Source organism: Chrysemys picta, chromosome 1 (assembly GCF_011386835.1).
Source record: "Chrysemys picta bellii isolate R12L10 chromosome 1, ASM1138683v2, whole genome shotgun sequence".
NCBI lineage: Eukaryota > Metazoa > Chordata > Testudines > Emydidae > Chrysemys > Chrysemys picta.
The window spans coordinates 257,159,515-257,186,358 of record NC_088791.1 but is presented as its reverse complement, the minus strand read 5'-3'; the positions used below and the strand labels follow the sequence as shown (position 1 = coordinate 257,186,358).

General features: G+C 43.0%; 1 protein-coding gene across 12 annotated transcripts in view; it reads left to right on the top strand.

Moving 5' to 3' along the window:
• Positions 1 to 26,844, top strand: part of FARP1 (FERM, ARH/RhoGEF and pleckstrin domain protein 1) — a 357,744-nt gene that overhangs the window by 200,148 nt on the left and 130,752 nt on the right. For all 12 annotated transcript variants that reach the window (XR_010600580.1, XR_010600582.1, XR_010600581.1 and 9 more), the window contains exons 3-5: positions 11,465 to 11,569; positions 21,687 to 21,729; positions 23,020 to 23,098. Coding sequence is in view for 9 of the 12 variants with exons in the window: in XM_005287025.5 (XP_005287082.1) it covers positions 11,465 to 11,569; positions 21,687 to 21,729; positions 23,020 to 23,098 (227 nt within the window). In the remaining 3 variants the exon portion in view is untranslated. The remainder of the gene's footprint in view (positions 1 to 11,464; positions 11,570 to 21,686; positions 21,730 to 23,019; positions 23,099 to 26,844) is intronic.

Genomic DNA, 26,844 nt, shown 5'->3' with positions numbered 1-26,844 from the left:
ATTTTTTACACAGTTTCTTCTCTATAGAACAGGGGTCGGCAACGTTTGGCATGCGGCTCGACAGGGTAAGCACCCTGGCAGGCCGGGCCAGTTTATTTACCTGCTGACGCGGCAGGTTCAGCCGATCGCAGCCCCCACTGGCCTCGGTTCGCCATCCCGGGCCAATGGGGGCGGCGAGAAGCCGTGGCCAGCACATCCCACGCCGCTTCCCGCCGCCCCCATTGGCCCGGGACAGCGAACCGCGGCCAGTGGGGCCTGCGATCGGCCGAACCTGCCGCGTCAGCAGGTAAATAAACTGGCCCGGCCCGCCAGGGTGCTTACCCTGGCGAGCCGCGTGCCGAACGTTGCCGACCCCTGCTATAGAACTATCCAGGCCTGTACTTTAAGGGTGGGGTTTTCAAAAAGCACTCAGGGTATGTCTATACTGCAGTTAAAAATCCTGCCGCTGGCCTGTGCCAGCTGACATGGCCTTGGGCTAAGGGGCTGTTGAATTGTGGGGTTGGTGTTTGGGCTTGGGCTGGAGTCCGGGCTCTAGAACCCTGCAAGGTGAGAGGGTCCCAGACCTTGGTCTGCAGCCTGAGCTCAAATGTGAAAATTCCCCCTTGACTTCAGTGGAGCAGAGTTATGCTAACACTGAGTGCTTTTGAAAATTTTACCCTTCAAGCAATAAATTGCAAAATATAAAATAGCTATTTAATTTTATTCTAGGAGAGAGAACAAATAGGCATATGACATTTGTCTTCATAGGTTGCTAGCATTGTTCTCCTCTAAACGTAGTTTAAGCTTTCATTTGAAGTGTAGAGTTTTGCTTAGGTATTTACATAAAATCCCTATTGTTTAATCTCATTACTGAGGTTATTTGTTGTACTGTTTACTTATCACAAATATTTGTTTCTTTTCCAGTGCAATAAATATGTAGATATTTTACCACCTTGATAACTGGGAGAGAGTTCATGCTTCAAAGGATGCTGTATTATTATTATAATATTTAGTGCCAGACCATGGAGAAAAATGTTTTTGAAATGATACTGCTCACTGTGGTGAAGCTCGTCCCTGTTCAGATGGTCAGCACAAAGCCTATGTACCACTTAAGCTCACCGAGTGAGGAGTCCAGGATTTCATCCTGAGACCTTAAATGGGACGTAAATGATGCACGGACCTTGTGGTGACCCTCTCCAGAGGGGTGAAGTTTACCTGTAGTGCTAATAGGATATACCAAACCTCCATAAAATATATGCAAGGGAAAGATAATAGTTTGAGTCAAATCAATGAAACCATCTGTTCTCCTACTCTGTCTCCCAATGGCTTTCTGGCATGGAACATCCCCGATTTCCTGACACTGTTGCCATGTCTCCCAACCCCTTTCTCCCTCAAGCTCCTCCTGAAAGCCGAGTTCTTTTATGAGACCTTTTGATCATCTATCTTCTCTGAGCATTAACCGTTTTAAATACAAAACATGGAGTTAACAGAATGGGTGTTCCCCATTAATTACTTGTTTGTTGCTGCATCCAGTCTTATTTCCTTTGTTTATAAATTGTCTATTTAGATAATCTTCAGAGCTGGGACATTTTTTTTACACTTGACTGCAAAGTACCCACCACAGCTTGGTACCATGTGTTATCCAGAGATTAAATCAAGCCCATTCCCTGTGGGCAAATCATGCAAAGTCATAGAATTGTAGTACTGGAAGGGCACAGTTGCCATCTTTCACATGGTAAATAAGCACCCCAACTTTCACAATAAGCCAAAAATCAAGCTAATCCCATTTAAAAATAAGGCCAAAACAAGCCAATCCCTAAGAACCCCAACACTCTATGTGACTAGATTCCCCCTGGCGTGCAGTCTGGGACTGTGGTGGGCCTGCTGTGCACCCCTGACTCTTTCCCCCTGCTTGACACACCCCTGCCCCGCCCCTGCTTGCCAGGATCTGATTAAAAAAAAAAGCAACAAGCTCCAATCCAAAAACTATCCAACAAGCAACTCACAAGCCACTTAAGCCAAAAACAAGCCCAATTTCTGCATTTTTTTTCATGGGTTTGGCATGTCTGCTGTAAGGGACCTCAAAAGATCCTCTAGTCCAGTCCCCTGCACTAATGGCAGAAAGTAGCTCCTTATCTGTGCTCAAGAGACTAACTGAATTTCAGTCTTCCAAACGTTTCTTAGGAATGTTTAACTGAAGATCAAGATATTCAGTAACCTTAGAAGAATTTGCAGTGCAAAAATCTGTTTGATCTGAGATTAGTTTAGTTTGGTGGATACAAATTCCTTAAATAGCAAATTGTTGACTGTATGGAGATAGTTATTGGTAGCTGGGGTAGTGAAGTGGCTATGCTCCATGGAAATAAAGAATTAAAATCAATTTAACCAATCCTCCTTCCCCCTTCCAAAAAAAAAAAAAAAGCCTCAGAAAACACTGGCTTTGTAAACATTACTAAACACTTTTCTCCACAACTTCCATTAGAGATCCTGCCACAGGAATGTTCTGGACAACTACTGCTCAGATAAAGGGAGGGATGATAGATTCATAGAGTTTAATGCCAGAAGTTATCATTAGATCATCTGGTTTGATCTCTTGTATTGCACCCAGTTTCCCCTTTATTGAACACAATAATTTGTGTTTGATTAAAGCATATCTTCCAGGAGGACACATGACAGCCCTGGGTAGTTTGTTCCAGGGGTTAATCACCCTGTCTGTTGGAACTTCATGCCTAATTTCTAACGTGAATTTGTCTACCTTCAACTTCCAACGATTGGTTCTTGTCATGCCTTTCTCTTAAAAGCCAGTATTTTCTCTACATGATCAACTCCCCTCAATCTTCTTTTTGATAAGCTAAACAGATGGATCTCCTTCAGTCTCTCTCTAAGGCATGGTCACCATCCACCAAATAATCTCTTGTGGCTTTTTTCTACACCCAGGTCCACTGGAACAGGGGGGTCAGGGGCCTATGCCTGTGCCCTGTCACTTTGTACTGCTGTACGAATGAGTGAAAGAGGGGAGGGGCGGAGAGCAGCGAGCGGGGGCGGGTCTTGGGAGGAAGAAGCAATGCAGGAGCGGGGCCTCCTGCACGGGAAGGTGTGGTGCAAAGGCGGGGAGAAGGGGCAGCACTAGAGTTGCCAACTTTCTAATCACACAAAACCGAATGTCCATGCCCTGCCCCTTCCCTGAGGCCCCACCCCCTCACTCCATCACCCTCCCTCTGTCACTCGCTCTCCTCCACCCTCACTCACTTTCCCCAGGCTGGGGCAGGGGATTGGGGTGTAGGAGGAGGCATAGGTTTGGGCTGGGGGTGCAGGCTCTGGGGTGGGGCTGACGGTGAGGAGTTTGGGATGAAGGAGGGGGCTCAGGGCTGGGGCAGGGAGTTGGGGTGCAGGGGGGATGGGCTTCAGCTGGGGGGGTGGGCTCTGGGGTGGGGCCAGGGATGAGGGTTTTGGGGTGCAGGAGGGGACTCCAGACTGGGTTAGAGTGTGGGGCAGTGAGGGCTCTGGCTGGGGATGAGGGGTTTGGGGCACATCAGGGGGTTGGGGTGCGGGAGGGGGTGAGGGCTCCAGCTGGGGTTGTGGGCTCTGGGGTGAGAGGTTTGGGGCGCAGGAGGGGACTCCAGGCTGGCTGGGGCAGGAGGTGAGGATGCAGGGTCCTGGTTGTGCTTACCATGGCTCTGAGGAAGCAGTTGCCAGGTCGCTGCGGCCTCTGGGCACATGGGTGGCCAGGCAGCGCTGCGCGGTGCACTCTGCATCCGCACCTGCAGGCGCTGCCCCCCTGCAGCTCCCATTGGTTGTAGTTCCCAGCCAATAAGTGCTGCGGAGCCGGCAGTGGGGGCGGGAGCAGCACGTAGAGCCTCCCAGTCCCTGGCTATCCCAGCGCCTAGGTGCTGCAGGGACCTGGAAGCTGCATGGAGCAAGGGCAGGCAAGGAGCTTGTCTTAGCCCCGGGCCCCTGCTGCGCCGCTGACTGGATTTTTAATGGCCCATTCGGTGCTGTCGACTGGAGCCACCACGGTCCCTTTTCAACCAGACGTTCTGGTCAAAAACCAGATGCCTGGAAACCCTAGGTGGCATGGGGTAGCGAGGCCACAGTTTGGGCACCAGTGCCCCCCCTGCACTTTTAGGAAGCTTTTGTTGGTCCTGCTTGCATCATCTGTTTATTCATTGGGAATTCTTTAAGGTTAAAGACTTATTAGGGAATTAAAGCATTTCCCCACTGAAGAAAGTATAAATACCCTTGCCCTAAGTAAAAAATATAAAATAAGGGTGAATTGTGTAAAATGGAAATAACCAGCAAAGAATGGTGAATGTGCAATGTAATGCAAGTAACTTTGATTCAGTACCTTCATAGCTTGCAGCTAAGTGTGATTATGCATATTAATCGTAATTCAATGTTCAGTGGGCTGACATTCCCTAAAAATGTAAACCATCTTTTACAATGTAATTGCACAGAGCTAAGAGAGGCCAATTCAAATGCATTAAATGCTAAGGATGTATAGCTTGAAATTAGTGAGCTTGTTTTCACTGAAATAAAATTGAAATGTCATTTGAGTGTCACGTAAAAGCCACCAGAAAAAGAGCAATAAGCATTCTATGGTCCCATTACGTAACTGCTATCCAAGTTAGGAATTTTTGTGTGAGAGCTGTTAAAGGAGCTGCTGGTCTGTGAGGTTTTTCCTTCTTCCTCTCATACCTTTTCCTTGGTGATGTCAACTTCCAGACTGATTTTCCACTCGCCTTCTTAGCCTCTGCCTCCTCTTCCCCATTTGATCTGCAGTGGTGTATCAGTTCACCCTCTCAGCACAATGTCCTCTTGATGTTGTCACCATTAAATATTTTCTCTCTCATCTTTCCACCACAAAGTTCCCTTTCTCTGGCCACCACCTTGACACCCTGCCCTACCGTAACCTCCCCTCCATTAGTGGCTATGACTTCTCTCCTGTTTTCAATCCCCTCCTTCCTCTTCTGTCAATGCCATCACTGACTCCCCCTATTCTCTACTACTCTCCACTCCTTCTGTCCCACCAAAACCACATCTCGGGTTCACCCCCTTCATCCAACATTCCTGCATTTCTGAACACCTCAGTAGAAAGTCCCAGCACACATGAACTTCCTCCAATATAAAATTGTTTTCTCTTCCTTCACTTCTGCCATCTTGCCAGTCAAACAGCTCTTCTTCTCCAGTCACGTTGACTCCATGCCCACAGTCTCAGCCGGTAAGGTGACAACTTGGATTCCCTCCCAGCTCCTGTGCCCTCCTCTATTTCCACGTAGGATCTTGCTGACTTTTTCAAAAAGGTCAACAAAATCCAGCATGACTTGCCCCTTTTTTCTTTCCCCATCATGCTCCCCTCCTTCTCCATGTCATCTACATTGAAGTTTCTATCCTCTTTTTGCAGTGACTCCTGCCTACCTCAAGATTTCCCCTGCCTTCCACTCCCTTATTCACCTTTCTCCTTAGCTTCTTACTCTTTTCACTCCAGCTTACAATAGAAGCATGCTATGGTGTCCCCTCATCTAATCCCTCCCCCCAGAAGTAAATGACCCATGACCCCATTTGCCTATACTCAGCTCATTTCTCGCCTCTGCCTCCAAGATCATCAAGTGCACCTTCTACATCTGTTGCCACCTCCATCTCTGTCTGGCTTCTGACCACTCATCTCTATTGAAAGTGGTTTTACCAAGCCTCAAATGAACATCTTTATGGCAGATCTCCACCATCTACTGCTTCTTCTTTTTTCTTGATCTCAATTGCTTATGGCACGTTAAGCACATTCTCCTTGATATCTTGACTTTCACCACTCCGTCCTCTCCTGGGTCTCCTCCTACTTCTCTGGTTGTGTCTTCTTATCCTTTCACAAAGCTTCAGCTGCCATCTCTATGCCAACACTCACAAATCTACTTCTCCCCTCCTGACTTGCCTCCCTCCATCCAATCCACACCCTAGTCTGTCTCTGACATCTCCTCAGATTCATCTCGCCATTGGCTTAAACTTAACCTGGTTAAACTAAACTCCTTGATTCCCCCCCTCCCCCCTTCCCCCTTTGTTTGTGAGTGTTGACAATACCACTATCATCCTAGTCATTCAGGCCTGGAACCTAGATACTGTATCATTCTGGCTTCCTCCTTCCCCCTTGTGCCACATACCCAGTCAGCATCTGAATTTTGCTACTCACTTCTCCAAAGCATTTCTAATATCAGGTCTTCACTCCGTCCACACAGCTAAAACTGTGCCCAGACAGCCATTATAGCCTGTCCTGACTACTCTGGGGCCTGCCTGACATGCACATTATCCTTGTCAAGTCCATTCACAATGCAGCTACTAATAATTCCTTGTCCAACATTATGACCATATCACCCTCAGTATGAGTTACTCCACTGGCTCCCCCTTCTCCATTCCATAAAATCCAAGCTTCTTGTCCTACCTTCCAGGCTCTTCACAACTCTGCCCCTCCCTGCTTTCACTTCTCTTGTCACTCTTCTGCTCTGCCAATGATGCCAATCTTGATTGATCACTTGTCCACTCATTCCCCAAGCATCTTCGTGTTTTCTTCCTCATTACATGAAATGCTCTCCTGGAAAAACTAGTCTGTAAGGCCAGTACACCGTCCTCTCTGAAATCCTCCCACCCCTACCCAATGGCATGCTTCTCCTGTGATGCCACTAGAAAATTTCCCAGTGATAATGCCTACTTATATACTAGTGGGGCTAGAGGATGTCTATTTTATTTATTCATATATTTATATCTCATAATTTAAAACAAATACATGTAAGACTAGGAGTCAATTTGTGCACATAGCTGGTCTATTTGACCACATGTTCCTGTCATTGTCATCTTCAGCCTCTCTCCAACTTTCCCTTTTTTTTCTTTCTCTCTTGGCTGCACCAATTTGAGTCTTGTCTTAAGTTAGATTGGAGGCTCGTTTGAACATGGACCATGTCTTTCCTTGTACAGCTCTTGAAACACCAGGCCTTGAGTCTGACTGATTCCTTTCAACACTACCATAATATTTAATTATGCTATAATAACATCAGAAAACAACTGAATTTTATTAGTTTTTTTTATTTATACTCAGATAATCTTTAAGTTGTATAATACTATATACCAACAATTTTTCAATGTGTTGCAATAAAATTAGCTTTTTCTGGTTGTTTTCTTACATATTCAAATATATGATGATGTCTGTTTGTATTATAGTAGCAACTAGATGCTCTGACTGAGATCAGGGCCTCATTGTGTTACTCACTGTACAAAAATGGAGTGAGATATTCCCTGCTCTGAAGAGCTTACAGTCTAAATAGGCAGGAAGGGAAAGAGACACCAAGAGGTCCAAGAGTAGGTCAGTGTCAGAACCAGAAATAGAACCTAGGTTTCCTGACTTCCATTCCAGTGACCTTTCCACTGGACCACACTGCCAAACGGAAGATGCCTGCCAGTTTCTGTTTAGAAGAAAACATGCAAAGTAGCATGAGCCATGCATATAATGCCAGTGAGACTAAATGATTTTAATGCAAATAGTATCATAGGTGCAGTGTGTTCATTCTTGAATGTTCCCCAGAATATTACATATTTCTCTATCAGATCATATTTATTGTGAGCTTAATTACTGCTCTTTGGGTTCCATGTCAAGCAAGCTGCTGAATTTTTAGTTTATTGCATTTCAACTCTGTCATAAGGCTATCATGGAGTCACCAGCCTTGGTCTGTCCTAAACTAACATCTCTAGAACTAGCCACTTGCTAAGTTCATGTGTTTTTGAATTTTTCACCTTTGCTCCCCCTTTGCTATTCTAGGAAGACCAGGAATAGCATAGACACTGAATCTTGACAGATTGTAATTTTACACATACAATATCTCCAACTGAATAGATGCCAGGCTTCCTCTTGATTCAGACAGATCAAAATTGAGAAGAGCTTTAAAATAATGTTTTTATTTACAGATACTTGAAAAAGAAACACTGCATGTTGTATAAGCCACACAATATAGAAAATGCAGAGTGACAAATGCAGTTACTTGGCTTTAGAGCTGTCTAAATGCATATGAGGACATATTAGAAATAAATTACATGAAAACACACAACTGCTTTTAATCATTGTCTGAGGTCAGACATGCCTGCTTTGCTGCGTCTGTCTCACTCTGTGTGATCAGTGCAGGGGGGCTGTGCCTTGTCTCTTTGTGGCTGTCATAAATCCTGACCTTCCCACAGATGCCTGCTTTACTAGGATAAATTATTAAAGTTTAGAACATAAGCATTTGGAGGTTTAGGGACACCCAGAGCATGGGGTTGCATCCCTGACTATCTTGGCTAATAGCCATTAAATTAATGGAGGATGGCACATTCATCTAATTCTTTTTTTCAGCCCAGTTATTCCTTCACAACATCCCCTGGTAACGAGTTCCACAGGTTGACTGTGCATTGTGTGAAGAAGTATTGTCTGATGCTTTTAAACCTGCAGCCTGTTAATTTCATTGGGTGATCCCTACTTCTTGTGTAGGGGCATTCAACACTTCCCTATTCACTTTCTCCACGCCATTAATGATTATATAGACTACTATCGTATCCCCCCTTTAGTTGTCTATTTCTAAGCTGAACAGTCCCAGTCTTTTTATCTCTCCTCATATGGAAGTTGTTCCATATCTGTAATCATTCTTTGCCAATTGTAATGTATCTTTTTTTGAGATGAGGTGACCATAATTATTCAAGATGTGTGCGTACCGTGGATTTGTTTAGTTTGATTGATCTGATAGTCAGACACACATTGTCATTGGGTATTATAAAAATACTTGTAAATATGCATAATATAATAGGTCTGAGAAGTCTTGATTCCCATTCTCTGGTTAGTTAGGTGAAACCAATGTCCTTTGACGTCTCAGTGGGCAGTCATCCATTCTTAATAAGCAGCCTTGTGCAAGCTGGGCAAACCTTAGATTAATCTGGGAAAAAGACCCAGGGCCACAATTTGAACAAAGCCTCCATATGCATATGCAATTCTTGTTTTAATACAACAGACATAATTTGGTGTAAGAGTTGTATTTCAGTAACATTCCTACTGTTCCATTGTCTCCAATGATATTTATCTAATTAGAGGTCCCTGGAATTTTGTTCATTAAGAGAAGATTGCATTCTGGCTATGTCTTTATACTACTCTTACCAGGGGGAATGTCGGTGGTGCTGAAAAGTGTTTAGATTTTTATAGTTATTGTGAATGTTTTGTAGCATAAATAAAGTTTAAAGTTGTTTGAATACTGGTTGTTGAGTGTTTCTGTTTTAGAATGTGTGAGTATGTGAATTGAGTGTATTCAGATATAATACTCTAAAGTATAGATGTGTGTTGTGACTCACATCTGACCAAATACTCATTGGCTAGAACAAACTTCCTCTTTTCACACCTATGCCTCTTTCCTTCCCTCTCAACACCACTTTATTTTGGTTATGTATGGGATGAGTTTTTGTAGGATTATTACTTGATATGTTACGTCATGTTGGCAGTGTTATACCAAATGTGTCAAACTTCAGTAACACTTTTTACACTTATTCTTTCTGGTGTATTGTCTTGAGTGATGTTTGTATGATAATTGTTTGTTGTTGATGACAATAAAAAGTGGTTTAATAAAACAATGTAAGGTGATTTTAGCTTTCTGGAGCTGTAAACCAGCTAGAAACCAGTTAGAAGCAATCTGAGTATTTAAACAGAAACCTGCTAAATGGGTTTACGCAGAGATGAATTTGAATGAATTGGCACTTCTCTTTAATCTGTGTTCTAAAACCAGTCACTTTTTAAGAATTCTACGTGCATCTTGTGTCTGCAGGTGATAGAGCTTTTGCTTTGGTGATAGCTTAAGCCTTTTGTACATTAAGGAAATTATTTTAATTTCTCTAGTATAGAATTCACTCCTCCTGGAGATCTATTTTATTATTTGTTTTTTGTAACTCACTTTTTGGTAACATTTGATGCATTCACAACTGCAAAGGTGGATCATAATCTTTGCTCTGGATATGGGCTAACTGGTGTGTTGATAGTAAATTTTCTGTAGTCAACAGTTTTCATCGGTTTATTTAGGTAATTAATAAAAATGTGTTTATTTCTAGAAGAGAAGTAGTTAAACTGTAAAATGAATTATTCACTGGAGTTTCTTTAAATTATTTAATGTTATATGAGAGTAAAATATACAGAAACCTCAATGATGTTTGGGGGCCTATAGTTAGTTAGGGCTCGTCTATATGGGCATTTATTTGGGCATAAGCTTTTGTGGGCTAAAACCCACTTCATCAGATGCATTGAGTGAAAAATACAGTAGGCAGGTGGATGTAGTTGACAAGAAGGTGTGAGTATCAACAAAGGGTCACTTTTTGTAGTGACCTATCCACTCCCAGTCTTTATGCAGGCCCAATTTGATGGCGTCAAGTTTGCAAATTAATTCCAGTTCTGTAGTTAGTCATTGAAGTCTGTTTTTGAAGTTTTTTTGTTGAAGAATGGCCACTTTTAAGTCTGTTATTGAGTGTCCAGGGAGATTGAAGTGCTCTCCTACTGGACACTACAAAAAGTAATTTTCCCACTGTTGATATTCACCCCGTCTTGTCAACTGTTGGGAATAGGCTACATCCACCCTGTTTGAATTGGCCTCCTTAGCACTGACCACCCACTTGGTAAGGCAACTCCCATCTTTTCATGTGCTGTGTATTTATATCTGCCTACTGTATTTTTCACTCCATGCATCTGATGAAGTGGGTTTTAGCCCACGAAAGCTTATGCCCAAATAAATTTGTTAGTCTCTAAGGTGCCACAAGGACATCTCATTTCTGTTGATACAGACTAACACAGCTACCCCTCTGAAACCTGCCACCAGACAGGGACTTAGGTTGACTTAATTATGCTGCCCGGTTGTGTGGGTTTTTCATGACCCTGGCTGAGGTAGTTAAGCCACGCTAATTTTCTAGTGTAGGCCAGACCTAATTTACTTTTGAAGGGGGAGGGAAAGAGGGATACAATCAAACATCTACGTTTTTTGTAAATAAATCGCCAACTAACCTCATCTACCCTTCAAGCAAATTTTAACTGGCTTATTTCTTATGTCCTGAGGAGAGGTTAGTGCCCTTATGGATGAGGAATTTAGTGTGTAAGGGATGGTATGGAAACAAAGCATGAATATGCATCTTTTCCCCACCTCTATTTTAATTTTTTTCTTAAAAAAAAAATTAGGAAAATCAGTTTATTTTTATTTGAATTATAAAAATCTCAAGTACCAGTCAAAGAGATACAGATATTCAAGGATATAAGGATATTCTTAATCTGTTTAAAACTAGTAGACTAATTGTCGCTTTCATTAGAGGGATGATCAGGACATTAGTTGGCTAATATTTTGTAAGTTACTTAGAAAATATAGCTTGTTCTGTATTGCTCAGCATTAACATTTTATTGTTTGCTAATAAAGCTACTCTTGTTAACGAAAAGTGTGTAACCTTTTGTTGTTTCTATTTCCAGCAAAGAGCTCCAGGGAAAGTTTTGTTGGATGCCGTTTGCAACCATCTGAACCTTGTTGAAGGTGATTATTTTGGCCTTGAGTTTCCGGATCATAAAAAGATCATGGTATGTGAATGAGATTCATTTCTTACTTATTTTCATCTTCACATTTTATGTATATTACAGTCCCTTCCTCCCCACCTACCGCACATTCAGAAAAAAACATTTTTAAATGTAGTTTTATTGATGGTTTCAGTGGATTTTGCTCAATAGTGATGATATGGAACTGTGTTTAAAAACTCATCTCAAACCCTGTTCCTCACTTATCCATATTGAATGTAGGAGTGGTGGTGTAACCATAGTAACTGTTGGCATGGAGACTAAATACCATTTTAATTCTTGATTGGTTTGGACTGTGATAATGGTAAAATCTTGCCCGGTAGATGGGAAAAAGTCACCAATATTATGACACAGTTCAATAAAAGGCACCTTTTCTGTCCAAAGGGCAATAAAAACAAGTCACTGTTTTTTGTTTATTATACTTTGCTGGGTTTTTTTTCCTTTTAGTCAGTGATAAAAATCCTATTCAGGGAGTTCTGTAATACAGGACAGGTGTGCTGGGTATGACACCTTTGTCTCTGATGATAAATGCCTGCTGCAGTCAAGTAATGTATCATTATATCATAGAGTGGGAGGAAGAGATTGCGAGAGTGTTAATAGATACACATCAGTTTTCATTTTTAAAATTCCATTTTGCTTTAAATCTTAATGCATTACTGTGGCCTACTGAATTGTGTTCCAGTTAGTCGGATGCTGTGGGCATTGCATTCTTGTGTATACTTTGTTTTGTGCATATGGTGAATTCTACCCCAATACACTAGACAGCCTAAAGAATATATATTAGGGGCAGTTATTTTAACTTCCTGCCTGAAGGGGGCAATAGTTTTTCATTTAGGGGGGAAAAGAGGGTTTATCTGTCACTAGAGTAATCTGCTTCCATTGTTTTGTGCAATTTTTTATGCAAGAGAATCGAAATTAATAATTACATAGTTCTGGGCTAATGATTACTGAGAACAAAATAGAAAAGTGGACAGTAATATAAAGTTAATTTTAAAAAGCAATAAATCACAGGCCTTACTTTGGATTTACTTGAAACATTAATTTTAACAAGTAATTTCACAATCTTCCATACATCCTCAGCTAACATTTTGGTAACTCTTATTGACAGTAGTTAAAAACAATGTATGAACATAGTTGTGCGATAATGTCATAGTGGACTATATAGCTATACAGTTATACTAAAGAAATATTCAGATTTTTTACTTTTCTGTTTGTAAAGTTGCAAACATAAAAGTTATAGTCCTGACAGCATTTGCCCTCGTGTGTGTGTGTGTATGTGTATATATGTATGTGTATATATGTATGTGTATATATATATATATATATATATATATATATATATATATGTAATCGATCATAAGCTGGTTCATTTATAAGCCTACTCCCCCAAGATGGATAAGTAAAAATGGAAAGATTTTTTTATAACCCGTTCATAAGCCGACCCTATAATTCAGGGGTCAGCAAACTTTGGCTCCTGGGCCATCAGGATAAGCCACTGGTGGGCCGAGATGGTTTGTTTACCTCGAGCGTCCACAGGCACAGAGGTAAACCTAAGTAAACAAAGGGTCCTGACGCGCCAGCTGTTTACCCTGACAGGCCGGGACAGCAACTGGTGAGGAAATTTTTTGGAGGGGAGAAGCTGGGAGTCAAGGGAGTAACCCCTGTGACCATTCCCCACATGACCCCACACCTGGCCCAGGACCCCCACACTCTCCCCATCCTATCCCTTCCCACATTATCTGGGGAGGGCCACAGGAAGATGTCTCTGGCCTGGCTGGAGCTGCTCCGGCAGACTGGGCAGCGCGGCTGCAGCCTGCTCCGGCGGGCCAGACTGGGCAGCGCGGCCACATCATGTTCCAGCTGGGCCGGGCGGCACTGCCGCACCATGCTCAGGCAGTGCATCCACAGCCTGCTCTGGGGGTGGGGCTGAGTGGCACAGCTGCGCCTGCCAGCCCACGAGCTGCAGCTGCTTCGGAGGCTGGCGGAAGAGCAGCATGGCCAGAAGTGGAGAGACTCTTCCCTTCTGGCTCTGCTGGCTGTGCTGCCTCTCCTTGCTCCCTCTGTTGGGGGGAGGGGCCGTGTCCCACCTCTCCCTCTCTGTACCCGTTCATAAGCCGACCCCCTTCTCTGGTGCTTCCCTTTTTTACTAAAAAATGCGGCTTATGAACGAATATATATGGTAGTTATTTATACAACTGTGAGGACTGTTTACTTATAAGCCCTAATATCTATGTGCAATGTGAACGAGTTGAAGTTGCTTTTGAACCATAACTTTTAATTTCTTGAATTCTGTGGGGGGAAAATCTTATCTACTATGTAGAATTTTACATCATGCATAACATAGAATTTGCATTTAATTGCTTTGCTTTTAAAAAAGTGAGTGTATGCACTACATTTACATTTATTTGAATATGATTCATTGCTTTTTCAAATAGTGTGTAATACAAGATAAAAATAAATGCCTGAGCGTTTGTTTGGATATTTTCACATGCAGATGAGATCATATATTCAAACACAGGTCTACTTACTGCAATGTGTAGAGTTCCAGATCACAAATACTTGTGTGTTTGTATGCCTGGCCAGCTATAGCATGATATGTTTGTAGAGGCAAGACTGTCACTTGTCCTAACATGGTTGCATACATGAGTAAAGACTGAGGTGAAAGTAAGCCAGTCCAGTCCGGTCCGGTACGTCGTACCGGCAAGAGCCAGTACGCCGTGCCGGACTGGACCGGCTTCCGCCGCGGTGATTTAAAGGGCTCAGGGCGCCAGCTGCTGTGGGGATCCCCGGGCCCTTTAAAGTACCGCCAGAGCTCCAGCAGCCGGGCTCCTGAGGTGATTTAAAGGGCCCAGAGCTCCGCAGTGGCCAGAGCCCCGGGCCCTTTAATTCGCCCCCTGAGTCCCAGGGCTACGAGCCGCCTCTGCAGCTGGTAGCTCCGGGGTGATCTAAAGGCCCCGCCTCTTCCTGTTGAGGCCCCACCTCTTCCGGGTGAGGCCATGCCCCCGCTCAGGACTCCGGTGTACCGGTATGTTCTTTAAGTTACTTTCACCCCTGAGTAAAGATGACATTGCATGGATCACTGCTTCACACATTGGGGTGTGAACAGACTCTGCAGAGCTGAACCTCTCCCTGGCAAGAGAAGCACCGTTGCTAACTCTTCCATTTTATCAGAAGTCTGATATTTGATGTTTTCCTCAAATATACAGCTGTTGGCATCAGATTACTACTTGTGAATCTCAGCTTTCATTTAAGAAAATGTTTCTGTCCCTCAGAGTTGCAGCAAAAAGCTTAAAACCATGAACCCTAAATGCTGCAAAACCAGAAGTCAAATAAAAAGAACCCCCCCGAATTATTTTTATTTTAATTTCCTTCTTTGTCCTGCTTCATGATTTTAGGGGCCTGACTCACGTTTTTTGAATGCATAGTGTTGGCCATATTGGTGAAGTCTTGGTTTTGCTCCTGTCCCCCAGTAAGCTGCACCTTGGACGGTTCTGTAGTAACTATCTGCTCTCCTATGACAAAGAGAAACTGCGGAAGGAATTGGGACTCTGGATACAGAGATCCTGCAATGACACCACTGTACAACTCGTCTTATGCAGGACTAGCTCTAGCCCAAAACAAATTGCGCAGAATCATATGCTATTGGATAAAATGCGGAATGCCCAGACTCTTGTGACTTGGTTATTTCTCAGTCTTCTTTTTCCTCCAAACTTGGCAAGCACGCATTCTTCACTGAGGGATTGTGTACATGCCAAGTTGTAACTTCTGAGACAAAACACTCTGAGTTATCAGAATGCCAAAGAATGTCAGAACTAGATTTTTAGCAAGTAAAAAACACCATTTTCCCATGCTTGAGTAACTAACAAATGACCAAATAGATTTTCTTCACACCTTCCATAAAAAAAGTGGGGGGAGTCATCTTTTGAACTGGAGGAGAATGAGAAATTTCATCTCAAAGGGAAACTTTTGTGAATATATAAGTACTTGAATAATAGGGCCTTAGGACAATAGTGCCTCCAAGGAGCTAGCTTGGCTCTGTAATAACTATGAAAATAATTAGTAATGGGAACAATTTTAACAGAAGCATTTGTGTGTGTGTGTGTGGGGGGGGGGCTTCCTGAGGCTATAATTCTATAATATGGATATTTTGAGGGTGTCCCAGGCGCTGCCTAATTAAAAACTGCTCAAGGTCAACTTTAATTTTTGTGTTCTTATTAAAAATATATTGTTATTATTTTCCTGAGAGGACAATGTGATTAATCTGCTCTCTGGGGCAAATTTTATGGCTTTTAGATTGGTCCGTACCCCTTTTGAAGACTGTGCACCATTCCTCCCATAACTCTAGACATGTATTTATTAACTGAGGGCTGAGATGTTTCTCCCAAACTCCCTCCACCTCACATTGGTTGTTTGGCCTCTACCTGGTTTTGCTGCCCACTGTAGCCTTTTGCAACACACTGCACCTCTGTCCATGTCCTTTTGACTGAGGCCACATCTACACTACCCGCCGGATCGGTGGGTAGTAATCGATCTATCGGGGATCGATTTATCGCCTCTCGTCTAGACGCGATAAATCTATCCCCCAATCGACGCCCGTACTCCACCTCAGCAGGAGGAGTAAGCAGAGTTGACGGAGCCGCTGCCGTCGACTTGCCCTGTGAGGACAGCCAGGTAAGTCGAACTAAGATACTTCGCTGAAGTTGCGTATCTTAGATCGATTTCCCCTCCCCCCAGTGTAGAACAGCCCTTAGAGTATGAGTGAAGTTTTCGGGTCTAGACACCCTGTTTTCGTTGACCACCTCCTCTTAGAGGTAGAAAGGCTAGTCTATGTGAAACACTCACACAATAGTAAAAACATGATTTATTAAGATAGAGAGTAATAAGATCAAAATAAATAAAATGACATGGCATAACATACCGCATCTGAGTACTTTGCAAAGCCCAATGATGTGGCCTCTTCTGACAGAGATGAGAGAAAATGCTACATGGCTAGAGAGTAAAATCCTTTCTCTCAGACTTTGAGTAGTGTGTCTGCCTCACACTGCTGTGCAGACAGAACCCCTCATCCAACCTTATCCAAATGGTTGGTGTTAGTTTGTTACCCTATCATGGGGAAGTCCTCTCAATATTTTCACAGGTGTCTCCTTGAGGAAGAAATGCCCCATTCAGTGTCCCCAGTACCAGGATTATTGTCTCCTAATCACTCCTCTGAGTTTCCCAGCCTCCTGCTCTCCAACTAATGTCAGAAGCCCCCACTGCCCACATTTCTTTAGACTAATCTAGGTGATAAGTCTTGATTTGCATTGCCACTGATCCTTGCAATAGGAGCTGGTTTGTGTTCTCCTGAGGGATGCATCCTGTTTCTGTCTCTGCTCCCTACAGAGGCACTCTGGGGAGACTTTTAAATTGATCTTATCAGTTTTCCCTTACCATGGCACACTGAGTCGTCTTTGAGTGCTGGCCCCTATTTCACTTTGGGGTATGCAGGGGCAACATGCACTTGAGACCGGAGAATTGCTTGTAGGCAGCATCTATTGCCCTGTGCCTGCGCCCCAGCTCTCCTTGTGCCCCACACTGAGCGTATAAAGGGTGGTGTGGATCAATTGCCTCTCTAGTTCTTTCTTACTGCTGCATGGCCTGTATTAGAATCCTTCAATGTCTAGAGCTTCTCCTCTCTCTTCATCTATATATTCAAAGTTAAATTATTCTTCCTTGTTGTTAGGGTTGGCTAGTTTTAGAGTCCTCACTCCAGGGAACCCTCACAGTCTCCCAGTGCAGGATTTGGCTTATGCCCATGATTCTGGGCTTCAAAAACTGTTTCTTGTCCCCGCTCCTTTTCACTCAGTGATGACCACCAGTACTATCTCTACTGCCTTGGGCAGGTGCATATCTCCAAGTGCAGTGTTAGATGCTCCTTCCCCAGCCAAATGCAGTAGGCACGAGAGCGCCGACTTCAAAAACTCCACCTGGAGCAGGTAATGAGATGTCAGGAGTAAGGCCCTGCAGCTGTGCCTGCTCAGTCCTCCTGGCACCATAACGAGCCAGCTAGGCTGCCCGATGGACCACGCTGCCGCATTGGCTGAGGAAGTCAGCCAGCTTAAGCCCAGCAGCAGCAGTAGCTCACTGGCTGCTCAATGCACACAACCATGGACTCCCTGCTTCCCTGTGCTCGTCTGTCTCCAAGCCCTGCTCCTGCTTTGCTCCTCCACAGCTCCAGCTCAGATCCTGCCCTGCACCCAGCCTTATTCCCATCCTGACCCAGCCTTGCTCCTGCCTCAGAACCAGCCCTGCTTCTGCCTTCCTTGACTCCTGGCAATCTGATTCCGACTCTCGGCTCTGACTCCAACTCTGTCTTGACTCTGGGTTCTGTCATTCAGACTCTGTCTTGGTTCTGACACTGTCGTGACCCTAGGTTCTGGCTTTCAGACTTCAACCACTAGGTCTGACTTCTACTCCAACCACTAGGAATGACAGCTTATGACCCGGTCTGCTGACATGAGACTCCAGTCTGACCAGGCCAGGGAGTCCCCACCTGTACATTGGCCAGAGTCGGCAAGGTGCATGCCCACTAGCTCTGTGCCTGACTCCAGAGCCGAGACGGGCAGAGAGAAGGACCCTCTGGCTGTGCTCCCTCATGAGAGTAAGGGGCATTTTTGCAAACAGAAAAGCTGATCCCCTCTTAGACCCTCTAAGAAAAGACATCCCTCCTCGGACTCATCCAGGTCAGGCAAGCCTTCCGGCTTGGCCACAAAGACTTAGATCATTCTAAGTCACATGGGCATAATCAGAAGACACAAAGGAGCAAGGCTTCTTCGGTACCAGCTTTTGAATTGACATCGACTGTGGTACTATCTAAACCAAAGTACCGAGACCTGAAAGATCAGGGACCACCAGTACCATCGGAGATCATCAGGTCAGAGAAAATCACTAGTAGTACTATCACAGCTCCATAAGGAACCACCACCTACTACGACTTCAGTGGCATGGAGTGACAGATCACAACCTCCAAAGGTAATGGTCACTTATACCATTCCTGACGATGTCTTCATCCTGCCAGACCCACAGTCTCCCTTGTTGTCGAGACTGATCCTCACCAGGAGGATACAGTCTCTTCTCCAATGAAGAGTAATACAGCAGGTATCCCCTCAACATCAGGGAAAAGGGTTCTACTCAAAGTATTTCTCAGTTCCCAAGAAGAAAGGAGGCTGGAGACCCGTTCTTGCCCTGTGTCAACACAATGTTCTTGTTTGCAAGCTGAAATTCTGCATGTTTATGTTGGCATCCATAATACCATCCTTAGAAAAAGGCACACGATTTACAGCTCTCAATATGAAAGAGATACTTTCATGTGGACATTCATCCCTCTTGCAGACGATCTCTCAGGTTTGTGGTGGGCCCTCACCACTGTCAGTACAAAATGTGCCTGTGTGGGATAGCTACAACTCCCACAGTCTTCACAGAAGTATTCTGAAAAGTAGCAGCTTAGCTCAGACAAGGCGACGCCACAATCTTCCCATACTTGGACAACTGGCTTCTGACTGGCAGGTCTTGCCTGGAAGTCTCAACATTAAGCTTGTTGCTGCTCCTTTTAGTATCCCTGGAAATCAGTGTAAACATGTAAAAATCTACCTTGTCTCCAACACAGACCATAGAATTTATAGAAGTAATATTGGATTCAATCAAGGCGAGAGCCTATCTTCCCAGGGACAGAATTCATGCCATAGGCGCTCTCATAGACCTGGTTACACACAACCCTTGAACATCAGTTTGGATGTGCCTTACTCTCTTGGACCATATTGTGTCCTGTATTTATGTAACACCATTTGCCAGATTCCACCTTCGTTGCCTGTAAGCTTGGCTCTGAGCAAGCATAGCATGAATACCATAGTAACAATTCCCTCTGAGGTGAGGGCCCATCTGCCATGATGGAGAGCCCCTTAATGTGTGTGTGACATCAACCTATTTGCAGTATACCTCCCAGGCACCCAGAATTCACTGGCGTGACTAGTGACAAAATGCCTGCTGAGGCTGGTTGAGTGGGAGTTACCTGATTCTGTAGTAAACACCTTAACTGAGTGGGGAACCTACACTTGGGAAGTGGAAAATAAACTGCTCCAGCGAAAGCCCAAGGTCAGTACTCTAGGGCCAATGCACTCCTCCTATCTTGGACCAATCACTTTGGTTATGTCTTTCCTCCCATCCTGCTTACTACCTCGAGTTCTACAGAAATTTGACTAGACAGGGCACAAGCCATCCTCCTTGCTCCCAGCTGACCCAAAGCCAGACAATTTTGATTTCCAAGCCTCCTTCAAGTGTCATCCTGTCCACGTATCAGCATTCGGACTTGTGCGGATCTCCTGACCCACAAAAGTGACAGGGTCAGGCATTCCAGACCGCATGCTCTTCATTTTTTGGCTTGGTGTTTGGATTGTCAGCAAGCCTAGAACACTCCTGCTCTGAAGCCATACAGGTCATCATTAACAGTAGCAGGAAGGACTCCACTAGAAAATACTGCCTTTCCAAATGGAGGCAGTTCTCTGTCTCAACAGAGACAGAAGATATTTCAGCTATTTTGGAATATCTTCTTACCCTCAAGGTGGTGGGCCTCTTTCTTAGCATGGTGCACTTTCATCTGGCAGCAGTTAGTGCGTGTTGTCTGCCAATGGACAGTTACTTGATCTTTACCTGCCTGGTAACAGCCAGGTTTTTGAAGGGCATGATCAGAACCTTTCTGCCAGTCAAGAAACCAGCCCCTGACTGGGATCTTAATTTAGTGCTCTCCATACTCTCTGAGCCACCCTTTGAACTGTTAGCTATGTGTTCCATGTCTCACTGTCAATTAAGGTTGCCTTCCTCATTGCCAGTAGGGTAGGTGAACTTGGAGTGTTAATGGTTGACCCACCGTACACTATATTTCATCAGGATAAAGTCTTGCTATGACTACACCCCAAAATAAATGTCTAAAACTGTTTCAGAATTTCATGCAAACCAGTCAATTTACTTACCTGTATTTTTCCCGAAGTCCCATCCCCCTAGTGAGGTGGGGAGACTTAATTCCCTCAACATGAGATGAGCATTGACATTTTACTTCAGAGAAGGAAACAGATCAGAAAATCACCTACACTGTTAGCAGAACACATATGAGGATAAGCGGTATCCTCTCAGAGAATCTCCATGTGGATCTCTGGCTGTATCCTATTCTATCAGTTAGTATAGCTTCCTCCCCCACATGGGGTAAAGTCTCACTCTATAAAGGCACAGGCAGCCTCTGTAGCATCACTTCAAGAGATGCCTCTGATTTATATTTGCAAGGCAGCTACGTGGAGTTCCATCCACACATTCATGAGACATTACATGGTCCAGAACACCTCCTGCATCCTCACACCCTCCTCCTCTTTAAGTACTGATTGTCAGTCACCACCAACAGAATACTTTCAGGGATCAGCACTCGAAGAAGAAAGAGAAGTTACTTACCTTTGTTGTAACTGGAATTCTTCGAGATGTGTGGTCTCTACTTGCATTCCACTACCCACCCTCTTCCCCTCTGCTTCAGATCGTGATCTGATTTGCAGTAAAGAAGGAACTGGTGAGGCGGTCAGTCCGCCGCACCCCTTATGCCCTCGATGCAGCGCATGAGGAGAGCTGGGGCACAGACATGGGCCAACAGACTCTGCTTGCAAGAATTCTCTAGTCTCAGGTGCATGGAGCACATGCATACCCCCTAGGGAACTACAGATAGGGACCACACATCTCAAAGAACTCCAGTTACAGTAAGGTAAGGAACTTCCCTTTATTGACTGCCCCTGACGCTGTGACACAGTTTCACTTTAATTATGTAAAATCTGGGATAAATGAGGGAGAAATATACCCCTTAATCTGTGGAAGATACTGTTTTCCTCTATTTCTGAATGTATATTGTTTCTACGGATGAGGCACGGTGGCAGCACATTAGGTGTCTAACTCCTTGTGACAAAGAATTAATTATATGAAGGAAGAAAAGCCTTTGTGGATAACTGCGGGAGTGTAAGCAATCTGGAAAAATAATTCATATAGTATAATGGAGAATACTACTATGCTAGCAGTAGTTCATTCAGATTTTGTAATGCTTTCTTTCGTTTTTTAGGTGTGGCTGGACCTTTTGAAACCTATTATGAAACAGATTAGAAGTAAGTGCTTTCTTTGTCATTTACTGTATCCATCCAAAATCGTTGAATTAGATCAGCAGTTCTCAAACTGTCAGTCAGGATCCCAAAGTGGGCCGCGACCCTGTTTTAATGGGGTCACTAGGGTTGGTTTAGACTTACTGGGGCCCGGGACTGAACCCAAAGCCCGAGCCCCACTGCCCGAGGGCTTCGGCTTCGTCCATGGGTGGCGTGGCTCAGGTTACAGGCCCTCCTCCCAGGTCTGCGAGGCTGGAGCTTTGGCCCCCCGACCTGGGGCGGTGGAGCTGGGGCAGGCTCAGACTTCGGTGCCCCTCCTGGGGTTGTGTAGTAATTTTTATTGTCAGAAGGGGGTCGTGATGCAATGAAGTTTGTAAACCCCTGAATTAGATGAAGGGGGGCTCTCTCAATTAGAACATTAACTTCATATTTTGTTTGGATTTTTTTGCCATCAGATATATACCTATAATACATATTGTGTACTATTAAGTTATATTCATAGTGATATTTTAAAATCAAACGGTCTGGTAATTAAAATTCATCTTTGGTAGCCAACCAATATTTTGTTTAATAGCTAATGTTTATACACTCACACAACTCACCTTTGATCAGTGTTAGAATTTGTTACAATAGCGAGGAAAGAATGCAATTTAAATGTTATCAATTTACATTTATATATAGCCTGCTTAAGTTATTGATCATATCCCTTTGCTATTGAGCATGCTGAGTCAATTTCTACCGAACACGATAATGATTATGTTTCTGTATGTAAAGTGTTTTACTTTTGTCATTTCTGGTTTTAAACTAAACTTTATGTAGAAACGCACATGGAGGGTTTATTCCAAAGCCCATTGAAGGGGCCAGACAGTGACAGATTTTAGAAAGTTGTTTCATATACAAGAGGTAACAGCTTTATTGATAGTGGCAGCAAGGTGGGACACGAGGATGTGGAGACAGGAATATATGAGGAATATATGATGAAAGAAAGAAAGAAAGAGATTAACAGAAACAGTAGTTTGCTTAAGGGCGCAAAATTGTCAGCAATATTCAGGGTGGGGGAAAAGAAAGGGGGAAAGAAAGAGAAGGGAGTAGAGAAGAAGACTTTAGTGGGAAGGTGTTTAGGCTTCCTTTTATGATCTATTAAATAGATGTTATTGACTAATCTGAGGAACGTCAAAAATACTAGCAGGAGACACAGACTAATACATATTATTTTAGACTTAATAGTCTATTTCTGTATGAGAATGTGCAGACTGTTACAAATGTTTCATGAATTTTCCTTGGTCTTTTTGCTAGGACCTAAGCATGTTGTCGTAAAATTTGTGGTGAAATTCTTTCCACCAGATCATGCTCAGCTGCAAGAAGAACTGACAAGGTTAGTGATTCTGTAATTCTGTTTTTTAATTCCTTAATGGATATGAGTGGGGAGGAAAATGGGAAGCACCAGGAGATGAGGGCAAAGGTTCTATCTGAGTATCCCTTCCATTACCTCTCCTCCTCGTGGGAGGTAATTCACTGGACCTCATCGTGCTAAGGAGCACCAGGGAAACGTGATGCAGGAGCCCCCCCATTTCTTATCAAGCCTCAGAGGAAACACAATGCAGCAGGAGGTTTCCAGGAGCAGCAGTGGGATAGGGGAACTAGCCAAACTCCCTTACTTTCATCCCCAGTGGACCTGAACAATGGAGGAACCTGGCCCCCTTGAGAACTCCTCTCTGTTTGGGACCATAACCCGACCATCTGGGAGAAGATAGCTCTGCCTGAGGCTGCCGGGTGCAGCTGCTGGACCACACGTTCACATAGTCCTTATGAACTCATAAGATTCACAAAAATGATTTTATGACTGTTGCGGGGGGCGGGGGGGCAGGGAACTGTGAGGGAGCGGAGCGAGTAGGATGAGGTATAAGAGGAAACAAGGGAGAAAACATATATCTACTACAGCTAAATTGTATACTTAGATATGTGCTTAATTTTTTATTCTCATTAAAGTGGCGATTTAAACTTTATTCAGTTTTGTGAAGGAATACACACTAGCTCAGTTCTCTTATCAGAAAAAAAGTAATATTCGTGTGTGTGTGTGTGTGTGTGTGTGTGTGTGTGTGTGTGTGTAGACATGAGGGTCAGAATGTGGGGCACATGTGTCTAGAGCTGGTCAACATTTTTTGTTCAGAAAGTTTTCAGGCTGAAAAATGCAGTTTAATCAAAACCAAAATTTGTCATGGGAACATATTAGGGCTGTCAATTAATCACAATTAATTTAAAAAAAATTGTGATTTAAAAAATTAATCGTGATTAATCGCAGTTTTAATCACACTGTTAAACAATAGAATACCAATTGAAATTTATTAAATATTTTGATATTTTTCTACATTTTCAGATAGATTGTATTCTGTGTTGTAATTGAAATCAAAGTGTATATTATTTTTGATTACAAATATTTGCACTGTATGAATGATAAAAGAAATAGTATTTTTCAATTCACCTCATACAAGTACTGTAGTGCAATCTCTTTTTCATGGAAGTGCAACTTACAAATGTAGAATTCTTTTTGTTACATACCTGCACTCAAAACCAAAACAATGTAAAACTTCAGAGCCTAAAGTCCACTCAGTCCTACATTTTGTTCAGCCAATTGCTAAGACAGACAAGTTTGTTTACATTTACAGGAGATAATGCTGCCCTCTTCTTATTTACAATGTCACCAGAAAGTGAGAACAGGCATTTGCATGGCATTTTGTAGCTGGCTTTGCAAGGTATTTACGTGCCAGATATGCTAACATTCGTATGCCCCTTCGTGCTTTGGTCACCATTCCAGAGGACTTGCTTCCATGCTGATGACGCTCGTTACAAAAATAACGCGTTAATTAAATTTGTGACTGTACTCTTTGGGGGAGAATTATATGTCTCCTACTCTATTTTACCCAGATTCTGCCATTTATTTCATGTTACAGTAGTCTTGCATGATGACCCAGCACATGTTCATTTTAAGAACACTTTCACTGCAGATTTCACAAAACGCAATGCTGAGATTTCTAAAGTTAGCTACAGCATTCGACCCAAGTTTTAAGAATCTGAAGTGCCGTCCAAAATCTGAGAGAAATGAGGTGTGAAGGAGTCTTGCAGAAGTCTTAAAAGAGCAACACTCCGTACAGAACCTGAACCACCAGAAAAGAAAATCAACCTTCTGCTGGTGGCATCTGACTCAGGTAATGAAAATGACCATGCGTCGGTACACTCTGCTTTGGATTGTTATCGACCAGAACCCGTCATCAGCATGGAGGCATGTCTCCTGGAATAGCGGTTGAAGCATGAAGGGACATATGAATATTTAGCACATCTGGCACGTAAATATCTTGCGATGCTGGCTACAACAGTGCCCTGAGAATGCCTGTTCTCAGTGTCAGGTGATGTTGTAAACAAGAAACGGGTAGCATTATCTCCTGCAAATGTAAACAAACTTGTTTGTCTGACCGATTGACTGAAGAAGTAGTAGGACTGAGTGGACTTGCAGGCTCTAACATTTTATATTGTTTTGTTTTTGAATGCAGGTTTGTTTTCTACATAATTCTACATTTGTAAGTTCAACTTTCATGTTAAAGAGATTGTACTACAATACTTGTATTAGGTGAATTGCAAAACACTATTTCTTTGGGGTTTTTTTACAGTGCAAATACTTGTAATCAAAATAAATATAAAGTGAACAGTGTACACTTTGTATTCTGTGTTGTAATTGAAATCAATCTATTTGAAAATGTAGTTAACATCAAAAAATATTTTAATAAATGGTATTCTGTTATTGTTTAACAGTGTGATTAATCACTACCGGATGGCATCTCCACCTTCTCCTCTTTGGCCATTTTGTGAATCTTACCCCTCATTTCCTTTGATTTTATTTTTAAAATGGCCTGGATTAATCACGATGAAAAAATTAATTTCTGTGGCAAAGGCCATGACATGTTTTCTTTCATTTCAGTCAAAAACATTTTTTTTCAACATTTCTGATTTTCAGATTTTTTCAGAATATTTTTGTTCTACAACATGTTGATATTTCAGCTCTCTGTTCTGATCCAGAACAGAAACTAAATTTGTAATGTTGAAATTTCCCATGGGATGAAAATCCTGTTTTCCCAAAGTTTTCCTCCTATCTGTGTAATCTCCTTTATAAAGTCCATCCCCACCTTGGTGTTCCTCTGCATTTATTCCTGGCTTCTTTTATTTTAGTGAGCGAGTCACGGAGCAGGAAAAAAAAATTAATCCCTTTTCCTGGCCTGGAAATTGCAAAAAAAACAAAGTGTTTATTTGAAAGGCAGTTTAAAAAATATTAGAGGACAGGACTAAATGAAAACTCCTAATATTGTGTGACTAGCAGAGAATTTCCCAGCTCTGAATATATCAAACTGAATATTCAGTAGCTTAGTACATGTACTGTAAATAGATTTTAGTTTCTTTCTGCACCTAGAGACATGGTTCTGAATCCTGATTACTTTTTTTTTTTTTTTTTGGTTGATTTTAAATTTGCAGGTTAAGAATCTTGTATGTGAACGTTATAGCGTATGTGTGGAATAGTGTCATTGCAGAGAACACATCATGCTGGGGAGAAACAAAGCACTAATGTGAAGTTTGCATGGCTGTGAAAAGACTTGGAATGTCAGGCTATGCCTATCTTTTAATGGGTTTCATCATTGCCAGAAAAAGAGAGGACCTAGTATTGGTTTTAAAAGGAAATTGATGTAGAGCTAGAATACATCATTGTATGTATTGTGCAAACATGGCAGACAGAATCCTAAAATCTAGTGGCCATAATGACACAACTCTAATTAAGATTAGCTACCGTGTGATGTACAGTATATTCAATTAGGTTAGAAAAGCTAATTTGCCATCCTCTCTAGCTGTGCTTCTGTCCGTCTTCTTCCCTTTCTCCCCTGGTAGACTGCTCCAAGAGGTTACCTTCGCGCGGGACCCATTAAAATCCAGGCTAAGTAGACAATATTGCAGCCCTCGATTTATGGATTATACTGCAGAGTTCGTATTAGGGATTAATCTATTTGTAGTTTTCCTCTGTGCTGTGTATATAATTTGTGTATTTCTAAGTAGTCTGCAATAATCAAACCAAACCAGCAT